The 25,038-nt window shown below is 43.9% G+C and overlaps 1 protein-coding gene across 3 annotated transcripts in view; it reads right to left on the reverse strand.

Moving 5' to 3' along the window:
* PLCH2 (phospholipase C eta 2) overlaps positions 1-25,038 on the reverse strand; it is a 331,389-nt gene that overhangs the window by 125,129 nt on the left and 181,222 nt on the right. For 2 of the 3 annotated variants that reach the window (XM_060276182.1, XM_060276183.1), the window contains exon 3: positions 1,496-1,642. In XM_060276182.1, coding sequence (XP_060132165.1) covers positions 1,496-1,642 — 147 coding nt within the window. Of the gene's footprint in view, positions 1-1,495; positions 1,643-9,745; positions 13,122-25,038 lie in introns of those variants that run through there. The other variant, XM_060276184.1, reaches the window with a different exon arrangement.

The following is a 25,038-nucleotide window of genomic DNA, read 5'->3' on the forward strand; positions in this document are numbered from 1 at the left end:
TCCCCTTGCCCCCCCTAGTTTTGATCCTGGGTACGCCCATGGCCCGTATAGTCCTTATATAGGTTCTCTATTGGCAGGAGAAAATAGCAGAGGCAAATATTGACAAGCAAAGCAGCTAGTAAGCCTGATCTTTATTAAACTGTTGCAACAGGGTCCTCCACTCACCCCATGCAGGGAGGGAGGAGAGGAACACAGAGCATTGCTGTGCAAGCTCTTATATAGACCTTTTATATAGACCTTATATAGACCAGGCCTTTGGTCATGGTTCAGTCTGACTCATTTTCTCTTTGTATAAGAACAAGCACAAAGGAGGTTTCCCAGCCCTCTCACAGGTCCTTATAATATCAGTGGAAACAGTTGGTCCTGATGAGTATTAACCGCTTTCAATTTTAACCTGAGGATTGTCATTGGTCCAGTTTTAATTTTAAAATTAATTTGAATTAATTTTGGGAAGCATTTTAATCGATTGATTGCTTCTTTTTATGCATATTGTATTATTTATATGATGTTAGCTGCTCTCAGCCCGGCTCCGGGCAAGGAGGTGGGGTACAAAAGTATTTTTTTTATTTATTATTATTATTATTATTATTATTATTATTATTATTATTATTATTATTATTAGACACTTGAGATTGCCTACCCTGTAGCTCAAGACCCCCCCAAAAAACATCATACATACATCACAGAAAGAGGTGGTCCCCAGCAGAAATTTGAGTGTGTTGCTTTTCTCCTGTCTGCCAGGATACCTGATAATGCCTTATCTGATTGCCTTTTCTGGGTAGCCTGGCCATTCCTTTGAGATGGTAAATACTTCCTGAATCTCTGTGTGCTCAGCTTAACAGATACACTTGCCAGACTGTATTTACAGGGAGGTTTAACCCCTACAGTCCAAAGACTGTAGAAATTCAGAGAAATATTTGAGGTCAATTTGGGAAAGTCAAAATGGCTTCAGGATTGTTCTCCTGTACTATTTCAGGCACTTGGTATATATATATATATAATTCCTTCCAGTAGCACCTTAGAGACCAACTAAGTTTGTCATTGGTATGAGCTTTTGTGTGCATGCACACTTCTTCAGATACACTGAAACAGTCGTCAACAGGTTTACCACTCCTATCAGCCAATCCCCCATTCCCACCACCCTTCTGAGAAATACCCCTCCCCACCCTCTGACTATACATAAGGGTCTGGTGACTTCTGTTTCAGTGTATCTGAAGAAGTGTGCATGCACACGAAAGCTCACACCAATGACAAACTTAGTTGGTCTCTAAGGTGCTACTGGAAGGAATTTTTTTAATTTTTTGTTTCGACTACGTCAGACCAACACGGCTACCTACTTGTAATTGGTTTATATACTTATGTATGTGTTTGCCTTGTACATTTATGAACATTTATAGTATACTGTATATATATATATATATAAGACTGTAGAATTCCTATAACAAAATGCTTTCACAGAAATGAGTCATGTGAGTGGAGTGCAACGCACACTTACTTTTGGCTTTCTCGTTCTTTCGCGAGGGCCTCCAGCGGATGCATGACTTGTGCTCGTCCAGGTAGTAGAAGCGAACAAGACCTTTGGAACTGCCTCGGAGTTTGATCATCTGAGTACCGGCTTGCATGGAACTCATACATTTTTCCACTATACAAAGAGAGAAAGAAATAATGACAATTAATTAATTGAATTGAATTTCTATTCCTAGGGTCACAGGACAGTTTGCAGTATAAAAACACACCAAAAACACATAACACTTACACTACAACAACCCAGTCTTCCAGCTGTTGTTGATTTAAAAAGAACGCATTGCCAAAATGCATTGAAGGCAATACAATGTTTATGGGTGATCATGGTTAAGGGGAGGAGGAGGAGGTAGCTGCAAAAAAAAAGTGTAGAAATCTGGTCCTACAAACCACCCCATGGACCACATGAATTAGGCACACTGGGGCAAATTGCTTTAGAACTTTTTTTTTTTTTTAGTACAGAAGGGAGAGCATTAAAAATTAACAGCAACGTGGTTCAATAGCACACTGGATCCTGGCGGCATCTCAGTGTGAGACAGCCAGCTGCTGAATAGAATTCCAGACTAGGTAGATGGAAGACTTATGCAGATTCTGGGCAAGAACTGCATATTAAGCGCTGGAACAAGAACCACTCAAAATTAGTTCTGCCTATGGCTTTAAATGTGGTAGGGCAAAGACTGGCAAATGCGCAAAAGATAAACACTAGAAGTAACAACCACCCAAAGGTGTTTTTATCCACGTTTGGTGGAAATGTAACCTACTCTTGGGAAGAAAAGCAATTTGGTGATTTACCAGTGCATTAGTCTATACTGTAGCTTGTCTTATGATACATTAAGGATGCAATTGAGCAGCCTATACAAATACAGCAAATAAAATTGTGAGAGGGCTGCACAGTGCCCCTAGACTGCACAGTGCCCCAAACAAGGAGTGTCCCACCACTAATTTGTTCATCTTTCAACATACCTCACTTTCATTGTACTTATAGCCTGTTCCATACCTTTGATGCCCCATCTGCATGCATTAGTTTTTCTTGTCCAATAAGATGATAACAATTTGCATGCTTGGATTTGCATGACATTCGCATTCACTTACTGGAAGATAGATAGGAAACTGCCTTGTAACCATTCAGACCACTGGTCCATCTTGCTCTGCACTGCTTATACTGGTTGGTGGCAGCTCTCCAGGGTTTTAGACCAGGGTTTCCAAAACTTGAGTCTCCAGCTGTTTTGGACTACAACTCCCATCATCCCTAGCTAGCAGGACCAGTGGTCAGGGATGATGGGAACTGTAGTTCTAAAAATAGCTGGAGACCTAAGTTTGGGAAACACCACTTTAGATCATGAACTGGTATCTGAAGAGGCTGGGGATTAAACCTGAAACCTTCTGCATGCAAGCTCTATGGCAGAGCTATAGCTCCTCCTCCATTGTATATATCATTTGTCAAATGTGAACTAATGTAGTAGGTAGGTAGTAATTTTATTGTTTTCGCTATAAGCTGCACTGATGCAGAAAGAACCTTCAGAGCAGAGACACAAATTTAGCTTATAATTCTCTGGCTACCAGCACAAATAAAGAAACAGGCAAGGGGCAGAGTTTTCTACTTAAGTCCTCCATCCAAGGTCAACACTGAGACTATGAAGAAGGGAGTTGACAGGCCCCCGGCTGAATTGATCAGTGCACCATTTCCACTGCCTCCAACACATAGAGGGTAGTGGGACCACAATCATGCTCTTCCGACATCACACGAGCCTTTTAGTGCCCAAGTAAGGCTTCTGTTCCTTGGAATTACCGGTAGCTGCAAAGACATCAACTGCAAAGAACGGGCCCAGCTCTAATCCTCCAGATTTGAGATTTGGGGCTTGGCATTCATGGCTAAACTGCTTGAATACATGACTGACAGTACAATAGGAAACTATGCAGTTAAGGTTCCCCTCCTCCCCGGACGGTATGAACTTCTCACTGTCCGGAGTCATTGTTATAAGGTGGGTATTGATTCAGATAACACTTTCCCACCGTTATTAATGCTTTGCGCACGGAATAAAAAGAGGGCAAAGATACCTTAACAGTTTCCAAATTGCATGATTGAGCAATGCCACAAGTCACTCATTCCAAAGTACCCATTACTGCTTTTTGGTAATTTGCTCACACTGTAAGCCCCCCCCCCCATTCAGAAGTGCCTCTACTTTCCTTTCTTATTACTGACATCATCACACAATAGCCATGATTCCCAGAGTCAGGGTTGAGATGCAGGCAGCTGTCAGAGGTAAGGTGGGAGTTAATCCAGGGAGTCAGAACACTGATTCATCCAGCTCAGTAGTATCTGCACCAACTCACAACAGTTCTGCAGGGTTTCGGGCAGTGGGTCTTCTCAACCCTACCTAGGTCTGGGAATAGAAGCTAGGGGCCTAGGGCTTTCTGCATGCAAAGCAGATGACCTACCATTAAGCTACAGACCTACCATGGACTGGTTGAATGCAGAGGGATGGTTGGAGGAACAAGCTGGGGAACCCTCAAAGGAAGAAGGCTGAGCCCGGGGAGTGGTGGTGGGATGGTGATGAGTGGTCAGAGAGAGAAGAGGGAGAAGACTGGGAAGAGGAGTTGTCAAAAGCTGAAGGGGTAACAGGGCTTAGTGAGCTGGGAGAGTCGGTGGCCAGGATAAGTCCAGAATCAGAGGCAGAAGCTGACGCAGAGAAGGGAAGCCAACAGGCAGAGATAAGTCAGGCTGGCGAAGAGTCACGGGTGTCGTCCCATCCTGCTGCGACAAGCTCCCCTCCCCGCTTGTCTCCCAGAACCAGAAGAGAGCTGAAAGGGTGGAGCAACAGCAGGCTGCATGCAGGCACAGTCTCCGATTGCTTGGGGAAAGCCCTGGGGAGGCAGGGACTTTCAGTATTGGGGTAAGCCCTACCAGGGATGAGATGCTGTGCTCATTAGCCTTGACACTCAGCCAAGTCTGTGAAGATCATGTTTTTGCTAATAAATAGTTAAATCCAACTTTGAACGCTGTGATTTACTGCTGGCCCACTCTTTGACAAGACCTTTCCCAAACAGGTTAGAAGCACACTTGAGCCAAACAGATCTTCTGGTCGAACCAGGTCCCTACCAGGACTCCAGGAGGGCCCAATGGCTTCTGGCTTGTGTATCAACCCTGCCTCTCTATGGAAGGGCTGTGGCTCACTGGTTCCTGGTTCGCCTCGGACAGCTGCCCACAGCCCAGCGCTACCTGGCCCCAGCTCATAATACGCTTTTAGTCAATGCCACATTTTAAAATGAAAGTGAATTGGCCCATTGAAAAGGACATGGCATGCTTCTAACATGCCAGTGCTCCAGATGAGGCTTGGCAAAGATAAAAGCCACCTGTGGTCAATAAAGAACTCTTTTGCTATTGATCCTTAGCTTGACCTCCTGGCATCTCCATCAGCCTCATGGTGCAAGAATAGAAGAATGAAAGCAAAGAAAGGCCAGAAGAATAGCAAAATGCAGCCATGCTGGTGGTGTTCACAAAAAGCATTACAGGAGCATTCATCCAAGGTGTACAGGATACTGATTTCTTAAAGGCTTTTTAGCTACTTGTGTCCCGGAACAAAAAACAATGCACTGTTAAAGCAACAGTCCTCAAAAACATCTTATTGATAGAACTTGCTAACCCACTGGACCAACAGCTCACCCCAGGGAGCAAATCACAGATGCTACAAAGATCTATAATTTTGGCTCCTGAGGCAAGAGCTATGTATCAACCGACATAGAGCTATGCCGTGCTTGCTATTGTGGAGGTACTAATTCATTTCACTCCCTTGTCCATTTGCTGAAATCAGTTCAACTGGAGGCTAAATCATATTATTCTAGGGAGAAGTGTTTGTTTGTTTGTTTGTTTGTTTGTTTGTTTACAGTGGGTTTATTTACCCCCACTCTTCAAAAAAATGGAGAGAGAGAGAGTTCTTAAAATGTTACAATCAACAGTAATAGGGTGATATTGTTTGCTGGATCAAAGCAACAGCAAATACTGGTTGCATTTGCAGGATTGATTTCCATTCTGAACACAAGATGGGTAAGTGAACATCAGCAATTTCTGCTCCCGTTTCTGTTTCCGTTTCTCCAACATCCTTGCCTGTGACTCTATTGTAAATTAAATGATAAAAACATCATAGGATACTGATTTATCTTTACACCAAATCCTGACCTTTATTTTGTTAGTATTATATTTTAGCTGTTACAAGGGAACATTGAAATGTTTCATTTATTAGCCACTAATATGTCACATTGTTTCTAATTTACATTGTTAAATTTGATAAAACAGTTAATGGAAGGGGAAAGATATTCACAGCTATTAAGCTGACCAACTTGGGTCAAACTCCTCTCCTGCCCCCGCCCCTGGTGGTGACTAGAACGCAGCTGAGTTGGCTTTATTTCTCAATATTGGGAGCTTAAACAACACTGAGCAACTGGTTGCTTTTCACTAGAAGAATAAGGCACGCATTGCAGAAGGGACTGTCTGTCAGTGCCTGGTACTGTCCACCCAACACCTGTCTTTGGCCAAGACGAGACACAAAACACACACACACACACACATAGCATCGTCACTGCTGCAGGCTGTTTACAAAAACTGCATTTTCCCTTTGAGCAACCCCTATACCAGAAGGAAGGTGGCAGACTCTGCATAGCCCCCAAGCCTGCATATCACGCTTTCTCCTCTCTGTGCCACAGTGAACTGGTTTACGCATGCAGGATCGCCATGCAACAGTGATGCCTGTTGCCCGCCCACCGGGGCAGAAGGCAAGGGAGACCAACAACAGGTGGCGCCAGAGCCAATGACAGGCAGAGCCAACATTCTAGTTTTGCCCCAACTGCCTCCTCCCTGCTGAGTTCTACAATGGCCAACACCGAGACTAATAGGGAGGAAGATGATAGGCAATGCTGCTGCCTGGAGCGGTTGTAAGAAGGTAGGCAGGTGGGGGCTGGCTGAGGGCAGGCCGAGATGAGTGGAGCACTGTCCCACCTGCAAATGACTGCAGGACCAGAACAAAGCCCTGTTTCCACTGTGGCTAACCCAGCACCCCCAAGAAGCCCAAAAGACACTACAAATTTCTCTTGGCATTCTCCTGCAACTGGTTTTCAGTGGGCAGGTTCCATGAAGCCATTGAGAGATGACTCCTTCTCCATTAACAGGGCTTGGAAAGCCACTAAAGCTGGGGCAGCGATTCCCAAGCACACTTCTTTTTAATAAAGGGGAACTGACATATTCAGCATTGAATGGAGGACAGAGTCATCGGGAGTCTACACACAACATGAACTGGCCCCTATGAAGGAAAGGTTTCCTTGCACTTGCAGAAATCACCGCTTTCGTGCAATGATTTATTTAGCACTTACGAGCAGCGTATTATATTCCCGATGTTCCTCCACGGAGTGCACAGTGAAAATTTGAGCCAAGATCTGAAGCCTCTACACCTGGCAAGACTGTAAGCTGCCCAAAAGCCCTGCACAGTATGAGCAGCACAATATACCCAGATGAGCCGGTTTGCATCAAGTCTGGGCTGGGATCTGAAACCATTATTCCCACCACCCAGTTCAACACAAAACATTAAACTACTGCAAGGACTTTTGACAATTAAAAAAGCATAAGAATCCTGTCCTTACATGGTCACTTTGCTTGTAGGTAGCAGCTGCTGGAGATCCACAGTCCACTAACACAGACACCCTTGTCGAATGATAACAAAATTTTGGAATGCTCTCCACAGCAAGGATAGAAATATAGCAAGTTTCCTTTTACCGAGTCAGACGTTGGTCCCTCAAGCTCATCTTGGCTGTGAGTCCTGGATAGACCTGCTCCCTGACTTGCAGGCTTTTTCCCACCTGGCCTCTGAGGGCGGGGCCCTGACTGACTCCAACTACAAAGGCTGAGGGTGATGAAGAGGCCAGAGACCATCCCAGCTAAAGACCCACCCTGCAGGAAATTCTGAGCTGCATCCTTCGCAGCTGGAGAAGAAGGAGAGGACAGAGGGTGAAGAAAGAGCTGAGTGGAGGGAGACCCTTTTACCATCCTCTGGGCCCCTCCCCTCAGGAAACTCAACAAACCTGCTGCACCTGGAAATGGGTGTGGAGAGTGCAGAATGGGACACAGCTGTGGGCAGCCTGAGGAAGTACCATCCACCTTGGACCTGCCCATAAAAAGCAAGACCAGAGCAGGAGACTAGGGCAACGCCCACTGTTTCCAGGAACTTTTCTTGTTGTGAAACTTTTGTGGGTGAGCTGTCAGTTTGTGTGAGTCCTGGGTGAGAACCCAGAGGCTGAGAGGGAGGGTTTGTCAGGAGGAAAACGAATTGATAGTGATTCATATATAGTCGTACCCTGGATCCCAAATGCCTTGCGAGTTGAACGTTTGGCTTCCAAATGCTGCAAACCCAAAAGTGATTATTCCGTTTTGCAAACGTTCTTTGGAACCCGAACGTCCGACTCTGCTTCTGCAGGAGCTTCCTGCAGCCAATCGGAAGCCACGCCTTGGTTTCCGAAGGTTTTGGAAGTTGAATGGACTTCCAGAATGGATTCCGTTCGACTTCCGAGGTACCACTGTACAGGCACCCCCTGATTTGCAAGGGGTTGCATTCTGGGTAATCGTGTGCGATGCCCCACCCCTTTCTTCCCCCTTTTCAGGCCACTCCCAGGTTGCTGGGATGCACGCTTGAGTGGCCGTGCACATATTGGACACATGTAAATTGGTCGTAGTCTGTATATCAGTAGCTTTGTATTAATGTAACATTTTTATATGTAATGATATCTTTGTAACGTTTTAAGTTGCCTGTTGCTGCTTCTGTTTTCTGTATGCCACTTAAGAGATATTTTTGTTAAGAGGTATAGAAATTAAATAATCTAATGTGTGCAGCTCTCCATGATGTCAGGGAGGAGTCTCTCCTGGACCCACCTGGGAGAAGTAGAGCTGGAAAAATGGGTGGGCGGGGGTCATAGTAAAAAAACAAAAACCTCCAATGTAAATTTTCCTGCATAGAATACGACTTGGCATTTTTATTTAAGTAGTATGATTCCTCCCCCCCCCCCCCCGGCTGTTTGTGTGGTGACACTGCTATGGCCAACCCAACTCCATTCAGGGTCAAAGTAGACATTTCCATGGGGATGGGGAATATGTGATCCTCCAGCTGTTGCTGGACTATGGCTCCCTTCACCCTGACTACTACTAGTCATGCTAGCTGGGGCTGATGGGAGCTGGAACTGAACAACATCTGGAGGGCCACAGATTTTCCACCCCAGCATTACCCTAAACGGGTGATTAGCAACTGCACCTGGTTTATTTTAATCTAAACACTAAGCATGGCAGGAGAGGACATTTTCTTTGGGACCACAGTAGTTGGGAAGAGGAGGTCTTGCTCTCTCCTCCATAGCTGTGATCACAACAAATATCTCCCTCCCCTCTGCACCATGATGCAATTGGTTGCCGGGGGGGGGAGAACCTCTGTTCACGTCCATCCCTAAATCATGTATTTAAAAAATCACATTGCAACGAAGTTTGTAGGATCCTTTACTTTGGTCTGGGACTATACAACAAAAAGCAAAATAGCTTTTGTACCAGAGGCGCAGTTAACGTTCTGCAAACTGAGGCTGGGGAGTGAGCACTTGTGGAAATGCACACTGGAAATTAACCAGGAAAACTGGACAATGTTTGGCAAGATATGTTTCTATGGTATAGATGCCAAACTAGCTGAACTGTAGGTCAAATGTTCTAAGCCAAAATGTTCTTGAAACATCTTCTCTAACAACTGACTTCTATTATTATTATTATTATTATTATTATTATTATTATTATTATTATTATTATTATCATACTGCACATATACCAACTTTTTCTCCAAGGACCTCAAGATGGCAAGCATGAGCCGCCTCATTTAAACCACACAACACTCCTGTGATGTAGGTCAGGCTGAGAGGCAGTGACTGGCCCAAAGTCACCCAGTGAGCTTCATGGCTGAGTGGGGATTTGAACCCTGTCCTCCCAAGTCTTGGTCCAACACTCTAACCACTACACCACACTGGGTGCATCACTGAAGAAGCAGAACGACTATAGCTTAAGATTGCCTAAGGATGCACCTCACTTTGTACAACCCCCTCCCACAACTACAAATAGACAAAGCTGTCATTAAATACCACTTAAGCCCCAAAGCCTTTAAGACGTTATTGTCTTGAGCGGAGCACAGGGATGTGTGCAGGTTCGCTGTCTTACCCATCTGGCCCATTTTCCATTTGGGAGTGGCTACTATGCTGCCTCCGATCCAGAAAAACTCCTCTGCCAGGCGGGCAACCGAAAACTTGTTCTGGAACAAAGGACTTCTGGAGAGTTCCATTTTGGAGGACAAGGCCGCTTCTGTGTTCAGAGCAAAGGGTTTTGTTTTTTTTCCTGCCTCACATCCAGGAGGCTCAGATCAGGCAACTACAAGGTCCTGGTGGAAGGGCACGTACAAAAATATAAAGCATAAAAAGGAAAAAAAGAAAAAAAGAAAACCCAACCCTCAGACTGCTAAATTCTACTTGTGAATTAAAAGTCAGACGTCGTTCTAGGCTATTTTCAGTCACAGCCAATTTCTCAGCTTCAGTCTCCAGCCTCCCTCTGTCCTTCCACGAGGCTGGAAGACAAACTCCGAGATTGTTTTCTTGCTAATCTAAGTCATTAGCACTTTGAGGTGCTCAAAAAAATAAATAAAAATAAAAATTAAGATCTCACTTAAGACGTTGTTGGGGTGGAAGGTGAGATGCCTCCATTCTTATTTGTCCCCTGAGAGGCAACGCGGCAGTTGGGGTGATGGGAAAGGAAGGCCTCTGATTCATGGCGTTAGATTTCCTCCCATCGTCACTGGTTGACGGTGAGCTCTGGGTGCTGTTACTTCAAACCACGGCTGCCTCTTCTGCATCCTGCTTCCCCTTCTGACCGCTCAGAGTCCAACCTTGCATGCATCCTGCACTGAGAGAGCACTTGAAATCCTAATGAATTTCCTATGCCCGCTTTTGCACTTTCGGTGAGAGGTTCCTTCTGCTCCTTGCCAGGGCCATAGAGGGCTCCGAACGCCACTTCAAATCCATCCAGGCAGCTGAGAGTCTCGTCCTCTATTGTTATACTGTTGTATACTTTAAAAAGAAGATGACGACGATGACTGTACGTACCAAATCAAAAGGTGTCCTTTTTAAACCATCTTCTTGCCTTCTTGCTCGAGTTTGAACTGCTTAATCAGCATCTTTAGAGGAACGTTTTCAATCCAGCGAGAGGAGGAAGAGAAAAAGCAATCCGCAATCCAGCTTGAGCAACACATGTTTGCTTGAAATGCTAAATCCTGCACATACACTAATCCCAAAGCCGTAGCTTCTGCCCTATCCATTCAAGGGATTTAAAGTGTGTGTGTGTGCATGTGCAAGCAGTGTGGCCGCAGAAAAATGAGACCAGAGAGAAGAAAAGAGGCTCTGTTTTTGATTTCTCTGCCAGTCTCTCTCAGACTGCATGTGCCCAACTGATGGATGGATATCCCAGGCATAATAGGATGGCATCTCGTGTTTTGCCATCCCCCATTTCGCTGAAAGTGAAATTTGGAGGCGAATGTAGATGCTGTTGCTTGGGCAAAACATGCGAGAATTTTCAAGGGACATGAAAAGAGTTTGGCTAAAACTCACCCAATTCTGCCATGGGAGAGGGGAGGGGAGGTTTGGCATGTAATGTGTGGTGTTGTCCAGAGGAACACTTGTAGAACGTGGTCCAGGAAAGAAGATCCATGGTTGCACAAATGAAGAGCACTTCAGTATGTGGAACTTGTATAACACTTTGCTCTGCCCCCTTAAGGCTCCCCACCCTCTGCAATTCACATATATATCCTTAAGAGTGATAAATAAAACAACCTCAGTGTTCAAGGTACATTCTGCAAAAGAGCTGAAATGAGCTCAAACTACTTATAAAACATTCACTTATTCATTCTTTGCTGCCTTCAGAGACATGTACATTATGAGCCAAGCCTAACTCATGGTGATGAAGTGACATAAACATGCCAGCGTTTTAGTGTGATCCCTGATTGGGGTGGGAGGGCAGGATTCATGACAAATTCAGGAGGGGGGAAAGCAACAAGCATGTATGAATGAATGGTGTCAAGGGATAAAAAGCAAGGCAAAATATTCCTGTTGAATAGTATAAGAATAGGTGGGTTTTTGAACTAACGTTGCATCTAATTTAGGCGGGGGCGGAGGGGAGCAGAACTCTGCCTGAATTCTGAGTTTCTACTCCAAAATCAAAAGTAACATATGTTCAGATGAAGCCCTATTAAAACCGTGTTGCACCATACAATACTTTGCAAGTGATGGCTTTGATGTATGGTGAGGAACGAAACACTTAAGATTACTTTGGCATGTTCCCAGCGCCTACAAATACATCTTAACATTTGGTTCATCCTAAGGGGGCTGAAGCCAGGGCAGTAGGCAATTGTGCCAGGAAGAAAAAAACAGGGTGAGCTGAGCAATGATAAGACGTGGCATAATTCGTCTTTTATCTCTTCCCTGGAGAAGAGCTGAAGTACTTAGTGGGACCCAAGCTTATTACAAGAGGTTACTATTCTTGCCTCCCTTGACAGCATCCTCAGGCAGATCTTGAGAGCACAACAGCCACACACAAGTAGACAGGGCCGGCCCAGCCATTAGGCAGGATAAGGCCACTGCCTCGGGCAGCAGAAGCCCTTGAGCTGGCACCCCCCTGGTGGGTACACACCAGTGGCAGAGAAGCAGCGCCAGCATCAGAATCGATATGGAGCAAGATCTCACCCAAAGCAAGATCTCACCCAAAGATGGAGAGATCTTGCCTGAAATCAGCACCAATGGTGGCAGCGCTTCTCTGGCAGTGGCACATGTGGCAGAGCACAAGGTGAACATAGCAGCAGAGTGGGCGGTATAGACAGCAGGTATGGTGACGGTGGGAGCAGCGGTGGCACGACAGGACAGAACTTCCCAGTTTGCCTAAAGAGGTGAAATGCAATGAACTGCCCCTGCATGTAGACATTCCGTTGGGAGCCTCCTAATTTGAGAAGGAATGGTGTGTGGAGTAAGGATGCTTTGAACAATTTGATCTCTGCATGCTCCTACAACCAGTGGCCAGACCTGCACCTCTTGGACTAACTTCACTATCAACCAAACACTGCACTTCTCCACATTCTGAGAGACACTGCGCCATTGCTTGGCAGGTTAAACATATCAATATATGCATCTAAACAGCAATAACGCACCCTTTTAAATATGTACTTTGGGAGGACTTTTAAAAACCCACAGATTTAATGTGGGACTAGTACAGACATGCAAAAAGTGCCCCTTACCTTCAGTCTGGAGGCATGCAACACAATTCCACAGCGGATGCAATTCTACTGCATCCTTTATCTGGGGCTGGTACAAACCTGTCGTACATCTCCCTCCCTGTCATAGAATTGTAGAGTTGGAAGGGACTCCTAGGTTCATCTAGTTCAGGCACCCCCAAACTGTGGCCCTCCAGATGTTTTGGCCTACAACTCCCATGATCCCTAGCTAACAGGACCAGTGGTCGGGGAAGATGGGAATTGTAGTCCAAAACATCTGGAGGGCCGAAGTTTGGGGATGCCTGATATAGTTCAACTCCCTGCAATGCAGTCCATTTTGGGGGGGGGGGATTGATTGAGACCCTTTGCTGATGCTCCTTGAGTTTCTGGCCAATTCATGCAGAAACGATATTCATCTATATGGCTGCTTAACTTTACAAAAGCACAAAATGTCACTACCGTATTTTTTTCCCTTTAATTGCTTTTAGGAGTTTTTAACTGTTTTAAGTCTATTGTCATGTTTACCACCTGGGCTCCTTTGGAGGAGTAGCAGGATATAAATTTAATAATAAATAATAGTTTCCCCAAAACACTTTCTTCTTCTTCTTCTTCTTCTTCTTCTTCTTCTTCTTCTTCTTCTTCTTCTTCTTCTTCTTCTTCTTCTTCTTCTTCTTCTTCTTCTTCTTCTTCTTCTTCTTCTTCTTCTTCTGGAATGCCCTGGTTTTGTGTGGAAAGTCCGGAGTTCACTTTCAACTGAGATGTCTGCAGATGAAGGCTTGCCTGATGAAATACCGTATTTTTCCATGTATAAGACACACCCTATATTGGGGGACTCCAAACAAAGAAAATGGGGGATTGCCCATAGTTATTGAGCTTTTTTTGGGGGGGGGGGGATTGCTGAAAATCACTCATCCGCCTGACCTACGCTGCTACTAGCACACGCCAGAAAAGCCACCTATTGTCTGTCCCCACGACGGCAGAAGCCGCCAATCGCACGCCCTACTGCCGCAGCGACAGCAAATCAAGGCAAGCCCGTGCCGCAGCCACCAATAACACGCCTAATAGCCGCTGACAATCTCCGGCTCACGGCAGCAACCAATCCCACGTCCCCCCTATGCACTATCCCTGTATAAGACGACCCCCAATTTTTTAGCATATTTTTAAATAAATAAAAAAACTTGTCTTTTACACAGAAAGGTACAGTACATCTTCCTTGGGGTTGTACCCAATGCTATTCCTACTCAAAGCAGGCCCACTGAATTTAATGACCATCACTACTGAAGGCCCATTAATCTCAGTGAACCTACTCTTAGTAGGTCTTATAGTTAGGCATACCCACAATATCCAAAAACCAAAATCGAATGTCAAGGAGAAAGGCTAGAGGGAAGCCAAAATACCTGGCATGCTAGCTTTCGGTCTGCTGCAATTCGAAACAAAAAGAGAGAGAGGGATCAAGCACGCAAACCAGCTGAATCTTACTTTTTCTAGCTGATATTTCTTTAATACTGTCCGCCTTTTGACCTGCTCATCCAAGAAACTGTCATTGTCATCGGGGTTGTTCATTATTTTAAAAATGTGGGGCTCACCATTGTTGCTGTTAGTAAAGGTGGGCATGATAACTTGCTTTTAAATATTGCAAAATATCCTCTCTTTTGTTCATTGCATTTAGATCCTTTCTGGGTGAAACTGGGGGGGGGGTGTTAATTAAAGTTCTTGCTGCAGTCTGAAGCACTGCATCCTCAGAAAGAATTAGGGTTGCCAGACTCAATAGAGGACAGGACTTCTGTGCCTTTAATTGCCCTGCTCTCTCTTTTGAGTCTGGAAACCTTAAAGAGAAACCAGCAGACCCTCTGCTTGGAAATTAAACAAAGGGTCTGCTGGTTTCTCTTTAAAGTTTCCAGACTCAAAAGAGAGCAGGGCAATTAAAGGCACAGAAGTCCTGTCCTCTATTGAGTCTGGCAACCCTAGAAAGAATTAGAACTCTGCTTCAGGACGATCCAGCAGCAGCTCTCCCCATCACTTCTCAAAGTGACCCTCTCTATGAGGCTGATTTGAAATTCAAGCCATCCAACTTTAAATGCCAAATGCAGCTGTATCCATGAAGAGATGATGCAAGGGACACGCACTTGCTATATTGACTTTCTGAAACCTTAATGAGTAGGGCTACATGGCTGCCCGTGGCTATAAAATATGATAGGCCCACTGCTCTCTAATTGACCTCTCAAGGGATCAGTCTTCTAGCACTTCATCAGTGTGCTGCATTAATATTTGGTGTGCCTGACCACACTGTTGCCATATGTACCAGGCTAGACACATTGGGTAGCTAATAGGAAGGGGAGGAGACACTGGGTTCAGTTTTTAATGCTTACTTCTCAAAACAGGACGGCAATCCTTCAAAATTCGCACTTCTCCGGATTGCACGATGCAGTTCTCCAACGAAATAATGTGTAGGAAAATGTATCCGTTACGGGAAAGTGCATTTATAAAAAGGTGCATGTTCGTGAAAAGCCTTGTGTCAAGAGGACTTGTTGCATACACACGTACCGCAGGCAAAATGTGTAGTATCTGGAAAAAATTGCCCTTTTCACAAGCGAATCTTCATGGGGGCTTTAAAAGAAATGTGGGCAACGAATCTTAGCAGCGATAAAATGAGAAATTGAGAATCACAGTGCCTGCCGTGGCTGCAGAGACCAGGAACTCATAACTACTGCCTCCCATGTTGTTCTCTCTGTGTTAACAGCACCGAAATGACCTCTCCATGGCACAAGAGCCTGGGCAGTGTGCATGGAGGTCCTGAGCTGCCCAGATGACAATACCCCCTTCTTGACGTCTTCCAAGATTCTCACAGCTAACTATCAGATCTCACGTGAAGATTTTTTAATGTGATGAATTATTTTTTTTAAAAAAAGATGAACCAGTCATTTTGTGATTATTGTGCACTGTTTTGGTATTGTATGTTTTATTGTAGTTGTATATTGTTGCGTATTGCCTTGATATTTCATACGAGTGGATGGTATATGATAGCAAAGTCGCTGAAACAGTGCAGACGGAGTCCAAAGAGCAAATAAATTCTGACGAAATTGAAGAAAAACAGTGCATATTTTGGGAAGAAAGGAACAACAAGTTGGGTTGTTGTTGTTTTTTACTTGCTTCCTTCCGGTCTTGTATATAGCAGGGAGACATTTGACTAACTACACCATGGGAAAAACTCCCTCAAATCTACACAGCCATGTTCTGCCTCACTAAAGATCAGGCCACACAGACTGGTTGCTAAGCAACACCTTCACCCTATCTTGGGTAGCTGACTAACAGTGAGAACAGAATTAACCCTTGAGTTAAAAAGAAAATGAATGAGCCCTGCTGCTGCACTTCCAACAGTATGTATATATATTTAATGAAATAAATAAAAGTTTTCCCCTCAGACTCTTTTAACTGGAGACGACAGGGACTAACTCGGGGAATCTTTGCTTGCAACATATATCCTCTAACAACAGTGTTTCCCAAACTTGGGCCTCTGTCTGTTTTTGGACTACAATTCCCATCATCCCTGACCGCTGGTGTTGCTAGCTAGGGTTGATGGGAGTTGTAGTTCAAAAACAGACAGAGACCCAAGTTTGGGAAACATTCTTCTACAACCATGCTGCAGCTCTCTCCCCTCAATATAACTGGCCTTTTCTTCAACTTCATTGGTCAATCAGAGGAGGCACTCTACATGCGGCATAAACTATGTCAATCGGACACAGTTAGAAGTCATCAGCCTCTGGTACAAGGGTGAATGCAGGCAAACACTGGGAAGCCACACACACACACACACCCCACCTGTCACTGGGAAGACGAGCAACTTAAACCTTGAGCATGGATTTATTAGGGAGCTTAGTGCACCATCCATATGGCGCAGCTGTTCAGAAGATTCTGCTTCTTTCACAACCTCAGTGTTGGAGGACCTTGCGTCCAAGCAAAGCTTGTGCAGTTTCCAAAGTATCTGTGAACCCAGCAACACCAAAAACACTAAAACAGAGCTGATCAGAAATGGCTCTTTTGGTACTTTCTTTTTTCCATGAACTGTTGACTTCACCAAGTTCCAAAGTATATCTGAGCGCTGCAGAGAAAACCCTGAGCAAGATTGATGCAGAAGACCAGGGAATCTGAAGATAAGCTAAAATGCATCCTTAGACAGAGTTACACTGGGAGTATTGTCTAAAGGCATTGGAATGCTCCAGTTGGGTGGCAGTAGCCTCAGGTGCAATTGGAGGGGTGTTGAATCAAAATAAGGGGGTGTTGGAAGCATAAAGAAAGACGTTTGAAAAACTGTTTGTACATGTTTTGTGTAATGACACCCGTGCTGCTGCAGGACAGCGACAGATCTGGTGGCTGTGCTGGAGGTGAGGGGCTTGAAGTACATCTGGGAGATATACAGCTGCACACACACTTCCTATTTTATTGAGGTTCCCCATGGTGGGGTTTAGTATTCCTACCACAATGTTATAGAGGCAATATCAACCCTCTTAAAACCCTGTGTCTTTGCCTTCATTAACATGGCAAAGACTCCTCTTCCCCCTCTGGTGTGGCACCACTGCAAGATCTCAGAAACAGGAAAGTTGCTCTCCTTTCCGTTTCCTGAGGAATACAATCTTCCCGCACCAGAAAGAGAAACGGCTCCTCTGTAAAGGCAAAAAGGACTTTGGATAGCTTTCTTCTTCCTCCTTGTTACCATGCTAGAGAAGGAGAAGGGCCTCATCCTGCACTGTAATGGAAACAAAAAATGCTGGGCCCGCCTCCTCTGGCAGTCAGCCTGCCTACGAGTCTATATGTCTGGTGTCCCCAGCCCCCAGCACTGCTATGTGTTTGTTTGTTTGTTTGTTTGTTTGTTTGTTTGTGCATGGCTGCTTGCCTGTGTTTATGTATGTGGTCTCTATATGTGTGCTATATGTGTGCTATATTGTGTGAGTGCAGGCAAGTGTACACACAGTGGCCACACCCACCTCTGGCATGTTGCCATCAGAGGGGTGACCAACTCAAAGTTTGGCCTGAAAATATGTTAGCCACCCCTGCTCTAATCACTGGGCATCACAGGCTTTCATGTAAGGAAGCTAACAGACATCTGATAGAATAGTGAAGTTCCCTATAGGGAAGCCTTTCAGTTCCAAAGACACATCAATTCTTTTTGTCTTACCAACCTCTCCTTGCACACTGCACAAGCATTCCTGCCGCCCACTTAATTGCTCAGGATTAGAGAGAATTAGCCTACATTGCTGGCGACCAAGTAGGTCAGGTAACGAAGCCGCCATCCTTTACTGGGGCAGAGGAAGCCCATTGTTGAACAAGAGAAGACCTATAGAGTTACCAGGCTGAGATCACAGGAATGATTCAAAACAACCTGCTAGGTTGGGTTTTCTAATGGAAAAACAAAACGAAACCCCAAGTCTGCAGCGGTTCCCGTATTACATCACATTGGTGTTAAACTCTCTCTCTCTCTCTCTCTCTCTCTCTCTCTCTCTCTCTCTCTGTGTGTGTGTGTGTGTGTGTGTGATATCCAGCCAGGTTTTACTCAAAGTAGACCCACTGAAATTGACAAACCCAAGGTAGATGTGTCCATTAATGTGTCTGCTCTGAGTGGGACTAGCATTGGATACATCCCTGGGATTCTCTGAATATTCATAAATACTTATCTCTTTTGGTGTTCTCGTATGCATTTTATGGGGCTCAGGACACCAACACCTCAAGGACACCAACACCTCTCCATATGAACTGGCCCAGTCCTTGTGATCATCATTTGAGGCTCTTTGGGGAGTCTAGAGGTGGCATCACAAAAAGGGCCTTTTCAGTGGTGGCTGAAAACCATGGTTTGACACAACGTTGGAACACAGCCAACACGCCCATACTTTCTGAGAAGTGCACAGCCATCTAAATTTCACATCCAGCCACTTGGGGTCTGCAGTCTGAGGATTGATAAAAAGCATTACTTCCCATTTTATATTCCCAGGTGGCTTTCTTTCCAAGAGACTCCTAAAAGAGTTCATCTGTAGATTTTACATTCACTAATCCAATTAAGAAAACATTTAGTCCATCCCCAATATGCACACACTTCTAAAACCCCTTCCTTTGTTCTGCGCCTCCGGGATGGTAGCTTTTAAAATACAAACATATGCTAATAATCCTCAGCAATTAAGCACCAGCCTCTTTATTCAGTATGTCCTCAAGCTATTAAAAGAAAGAAACTGGGGGTGGGGGACATTCTGAGTATTTTGCATTCACTTCAGCTCCTGGTTGTTGTTGTTTTAAGCTGTTTCCCTTTTCAAAAATAATATATACATCAATTTCAGCTTTGCAGACTATATAAGCCATTCCACCTCCAAGCATCTCAAAATATCTGCATAAACCAAACTAAGAATTCCAAAGATGTCTGGTTAAGAAAAGCTCTTTTCCCCCAAGTTCTATTTAGTGAAAAGAGGAGGTGTGTTTTAATAGGAGGAACAATAATAGATAATGCATACAACATCGCAAGTTATTTTCTAAAAAGAAGTCTATGTTTTGTCAAAACTACAGCAGGGCAGACCCACTGGAGCGCTGTACCAGTTTCTGGGCACCATATTTTAAATGAGTTTTTATTTTATTTTATTTTAAAAAAAAAATTTCAGGCTGAAGAAGAAAAGATTAAGGAGAGACATAATAGTGGTCTTCAAATTATCTGAAAGGCTTTCAAGAGGAAGATGGAGCAGGATTGCTCTCTGTTTCTCAAAAGAGTGGGTCTAGAATCAATGCATGGAAATAGCAGGGAAGTAGATTTTGGCTAAACATTAAGAGGAACTTTCTGATGTGAAGATCTGCTTGACAGTAGAACTGACTGACTAAGGAGGTGGCAGGTTTTCTATCATTAGAGAAGGTAATTGAATGTATATGCAGAGGTGAGAAGAACACTTGTCAGTAGCGTTCTCATTCGAAGGCAAACTTGCCTAATTCACACTTTTTAAAACATTACAGTCATAACTTGCTTTACGTCCGCTGCGGTTTGAGTACTCTTGGTTTGAGTACTCCGTGGCCCCGGAAGCGTTAACTTCCAGGTTCCACGGTGCATGCATGCGCAGAAGCCACACACATGCACAGAAGTGCTCTATCGGCGCTTCGCACACGCGCACTATCGGCGCTCAGTTTAAGTAGTTTTTGGGGAGCAACTGGCTCCCCAGAACCAATTAGGTACTTAAACCTTGACCCGTTGTCAGGCCCTCCCTTCAGCAGTACAGGAAGGCCATTATAGGAAGATACCATATGAGGATGTCACAGGGGTTGCGTTGCGACTACTCTAGAGTAACGACTCTCCAGACCTTTGCATTTTCATGCTTTTATTAAGTGCAGGCTATTTACAGTGCTAGAGCTGTACAGGATACACCCGCTTAGTCTGACCCAGAACCCGGGAATGGCGCGCTCCGCGTCTTCTTCCAACATAAGAGTCTGGGCACCCCAAATCTCCTCCCGCATTTCCCCCTGCGTAATTCCAGAACCGGAGGGGAAAAGGGTCTCCTTTCCCTGTTTTGCTTCTCCCCCTCTTCCCCCCCCTCTCTCTCCCTCTCCCACGTGCAGCAGGGGCTCTCCTATGATGCCAGAGCCCCGTCTCCTCCTTCCTCAGTGGACTCTTCCCCCTCCCCGCTGGCGTTACTGCTGGTGGAGGAGCTGCTCCTCCGGATGGGGGGCGGCTCTCTGTACTCTTTCCCCCTCACAGAGGAGTTTTCTTGGGAGGGATACTGGAGTAGTTTGCTGGTTCCTGCTCCAGGTGGATCACGTTTAGTCAAAACTCTCCACCATGGTGCTGGAGGAGACCTTTGGGAGTCCCATGGACTGCAAGAAGATCAAACCTATCCATTCTGAAGGAAATCAGCCCAGAGTGCTCACTGGAAGGACAGATCCTGAAGCTGAGGCTCCAATAGTTTGGCCACATCATGAGAAGAGAAGACTCCCTGGAAAAGACCCTGATGTTGGGAAAGATTGAGGGCACAAGGAGAAGGTGACAACAGAGGACGAGATGGTTGGACAGTGTTCTCGAAGCTACCAACATGAGTTTGACCAAACTGCGGGAGGCAGTGCAAGACAGGAGTGCCTGGCGTGCTATGGTCCATGGGGTCACGAAGAGTCGGACACGACTAAACGACTAAACAACCATATGAGGAGAGGAAATGCCCATGTGGCTCTGGGCAGCAGGAAACAAGGGAGCATGCCCTTCTTCATTGCCAGTATTATAGACATTCAAGCTAGGTTTATCCAGCCCCTCCTATATAAGTTTTTAATGGGGGCTTCCTGATTCATAGTTTAAGATCTTAATTATTATGCTAAGCGTACAATATTTAAATAAAAAGAAAAAACTCAATCCTCATATATATAATATGCATAATTGCAACAGTAGTCTCTGTGTTCAAGATGTTACTCATGCACACATGCTCCCCATTTTTTTGTGCGGTGGCAAAAAACCAAAACCAATGAGAAAAGAACATCATATACATTCCTATCACGATTTCTCTCTCTCTCTCTGGTGTTTTATCAATGTGGATAAATACACATGTAACAGATCAATATGACAGCATATGTGAGATTGCATCAAAATTCTGTTTGTGTGGTCCCACACATTGGTACAGCATGGCGCAAAAATAATCTTGGTGCACTTATATGCATATTCATGTTGAACCCCCCCCTTTTTTTGCTAAAATGCACTCATAATAAATGAAGATGCTAAAGGCTGATCTGATCTGATCTGTGGGTGCATGATATTCTGCACATCAGGGTTGGGCAACCTATGGCTGCAGGCCTGAATTCAAAAGCCCTCAGCAAGCAATTAGTTCAAGAATGATCTGTCCCTCCTCTATCTCGGAGGAAAAACGAAGAGAGAGAAGAGGGTGTCAGAAAGAAAGAGGTGGCAGACAGTGGAAAAGAGATGGCCCTGCCCACATCTTGCCTTATCACCACCCACCAATCATTTCCAGCCTTGCCCACCAGTGGCACATGGCCTGCAGCAGATTGCCCCTGAGGGAATGTGGCTCTCGGTGGGAGGCAGGGAGCCATGCCCCTGTTCTATGCAATACAGAAATTATTTTGAAAAACTTGGAGCCACTGAGGATTCCTACTGCATGTCCCGTTTTGTACACAAGACTAAGTTATTAGAACTCTAAAGCCAGGGCAAAATTTGGATCGGGAGAAGAACGCTTTTTCAGTGGACCAGAAATATAGGAGACACGGTTTTGGACTCCATCCAATCCACTGTGCTCTGTCTATGGTCCTGATTGCTTCCTTTCTTTTTTTTTTTTTTAAAAAAAAGATTTTATTTAAGAATTTGTTAAAACATTACACAACATCTTCGAACCAATCCAGGAACATTCAGTTGTATTTTACACGTATCAAAATTATAAGGTATCGAAAAGGGAAAGAAAGGGTAAGAGAGAAAGAGAAGGGAGTGGGGTGTGAGTGAGGAGAAGGGCATAGGGCCAGGGGGGGAGGAGGAAATAGACATATGAACAGAGGATGGAGAAAAGAAAAAAGACCGAGAAGGCAGGGAAGGGACAGGGTAAAGGTAGAAGAGGGAAAGGTAGTGGGCAAAGAAAGTAAGAGCAAAGGAAAAGGAAGAAAAGAAAGAAGGAAAGAAAAGATTTATTTAAAGGTCCACTTGAGAAAATCATCTCAAGGGCATAATACTTCCACCGCTTTCGGCACAGTATTTCTTGTTACATTTTCGTTCTCCTGTCGAACATATTTTAATAAACATCTTACCTTTATACCTATCTAACAGTTATAGTTTATATACAATATTTATCCTTACAGGGTTATTCCAAACATAGCCATGTTTTTGTCCCCTTGTCTGTTTTTTTTAAATAATCATTTAGACATTCCCATTGTTTTTTTATCCTGTTTTTTGGTTTTTGTCGTATTATATCTGTGAGTTTCGCCAACTCCAAATACTCACACAGTTTGTTTACCCATTCTCCTTTTGTTGGTACAGGGGTACCTTTCCAATATTTAGCAATCAACACTCTGGCGGCTGTTGTCGCATATAGAAAAATATTGGTTCTATCTTGTGGTACATCACTACCCAGGATGCCCAAAAGGTAGGATTCTACTTTTTTTGGAAAAGATGTTTTTATTAACTTTTGAATTTCCGTATGAATCATATCCCAATATTTTTGCACATTCGGACATGCCCACCACATATGGAACAGGGAACCGACTGCACTTTGGCACCTCCAACATTTGTTGCTCATATTTTTATTCATCTTTGCTAGCCTGTCCGGTCCCAAGTACCATCTGTGGTGGAGTTTCATAAAGTTCTCTCTCAAAGAGTAACAGGCTGTAAACTTTATACTGTTCCTCCAGAATTTCTTCCAATCGTCTATATCTATTTCATGTCCAATATCTTGTTCCCATTTTCGCATATTTTGATTTTTCTCTTTGAATTTTGTTTCTGATTCTTCTAATAACCTATACATTTTGGAAAGTAGTTTTTCATTACTGTTCAGGATTTCTTTTTCAAATCGTGTTGACTTATTTTCAAATCCCCTAGTTCTTTTATCTTTTTCAAATGTTGCCTTAATTTGGAAGTATTCCAACCAAGATACACCTTTATCTTTCAGTTCTCCATAGCTTTTCAGTATAATATTTCCATTATCATTTTCGGTTATTTCCCTATATGTCAGCCAATTTTCTTTTTTATAACAATTTAGTGTCGCATTCGCTTCCAGCGGCGACAGCCACCAGGGTGTTCTCCCTATTATTTTTTCTCTTGTTCTTTCCCAAACTTCTAATAATGCTCTCCTGATCGTATGATTTTTAAATCCTTTGTGGTTTTTACTCTTGTCATACATCATATAGCCATGCCATCCATAAATTTTGTTGTACCCTTCCAACTCCAGAGTGTCAGTTGTCTTTAGAATACACCACTCCCTCAACCAGGTCCAACAAGCCGCTTCAAAGTACCTTTTCAGGTCCGGTAATGCAAAACCCCCAGCTTCTTTCGGACTGGTTAGCGTCTCCATTTTCATCCTCGCCTTCTTGCCCTGCCATATAAAATCCGCTAGATCTTTCTGCCAATCCTTCAAATATTTAGTTCCAATTATTATCGGTATATTTTGAAACAAAAAAAGGATCTTTGGTAGAACTATCATTTTTATCATGGAGACTTTCCCCCAAATGGAAAGATTCATATGTTTCCATTTCTCAAAACTGTTTTTAATTTCTCTCCATTTCTTTATGTAGTTGTCTTTGAACAAATTTGAATTCTTATTTGTGATCCATATCCCTAGGTAGTTCACTTTGCTTTCTATTTTAATTCCTGTGAATTTTGCCAATTCTTCCTTTTCTTTTTCAATCATATTTTTAGTTATCATTTTTGATTTATCTTTATTTAATTTGAAACCGGACACCTCCCCAAATTTTTTCATGTCATCCAATGCTTTTAATATACCTTTTTCTGGTGTTTCTGTCATTACAATTAGGTCGTCGGCGAAAGCTCTAACTTTATAAGAGTATTTTCCCATTTTTATTCCCTCAATTTCCTTATCTTCTTTCAGCATTTTTAGTAGAGTTTCCAATGTCATAATAAACAGGAGGGGTGAAAGGGGACACCCCTGCCTGGTCCCTCTTTCTATGCTAAATTCTTCCGTAACTTCATTATTTATCAATAACTTTGCTTTCTGTTTTTTGTATATTGCTTTAATTCCGTTCATGAACTTTGAACCTAGTTGTAAACTTTCACACGTTCCATGGAGAAAACTCCATGAAACGCTGTCGAACGCTTTTTCTGCGTCGACCAGCAACATTGCAGTTCTTTTACTAGGATTCATTTCCAAATACTCCATTAAATCAATAATTGTTCTAATGTTATCCTTAATTTGTCTCCCTGGCAGAAAACCAGCCTGTTCTCTTCCTATTATCCTCTCCAGTAGTTTTTTCAGCCTCTTTGCCAGAATACCAGTGAAAATCTTATAATCTATATTTAATAAAGATATCGGCCTGTAGTTCTTTACTAGGCTCATATCTGCACCTTTTTTTGGTATTAGAGTTATCAGCGCCTCTTGCCATGAATCGGGTATTTCCCCTTTTTCTAAGGCTTCATTCATGATTATTTTTAGCTTTGGTACTATAACTTCCTCCAAATTTTTATAGTAATTAGCCGAAATCCCGTCTGGCCCTGGTGATTTACCTTCCTTCAGTTTCTTTATCGCGGTCCTTA

This window comes from Zootoca vivipara, chromosome 6 (assembly GCF_963506605.1).
Source record: "Zootoca vivipara chromosome 6, rZooViv1.1, whole genome shotgun sequence".
Taxonomy (NCBI): Eukaryota; Metazoa; Chordata; class Lepidosauria; order Squamata; family Lacertidae; genus Zootoca; species Zootoca vivipara.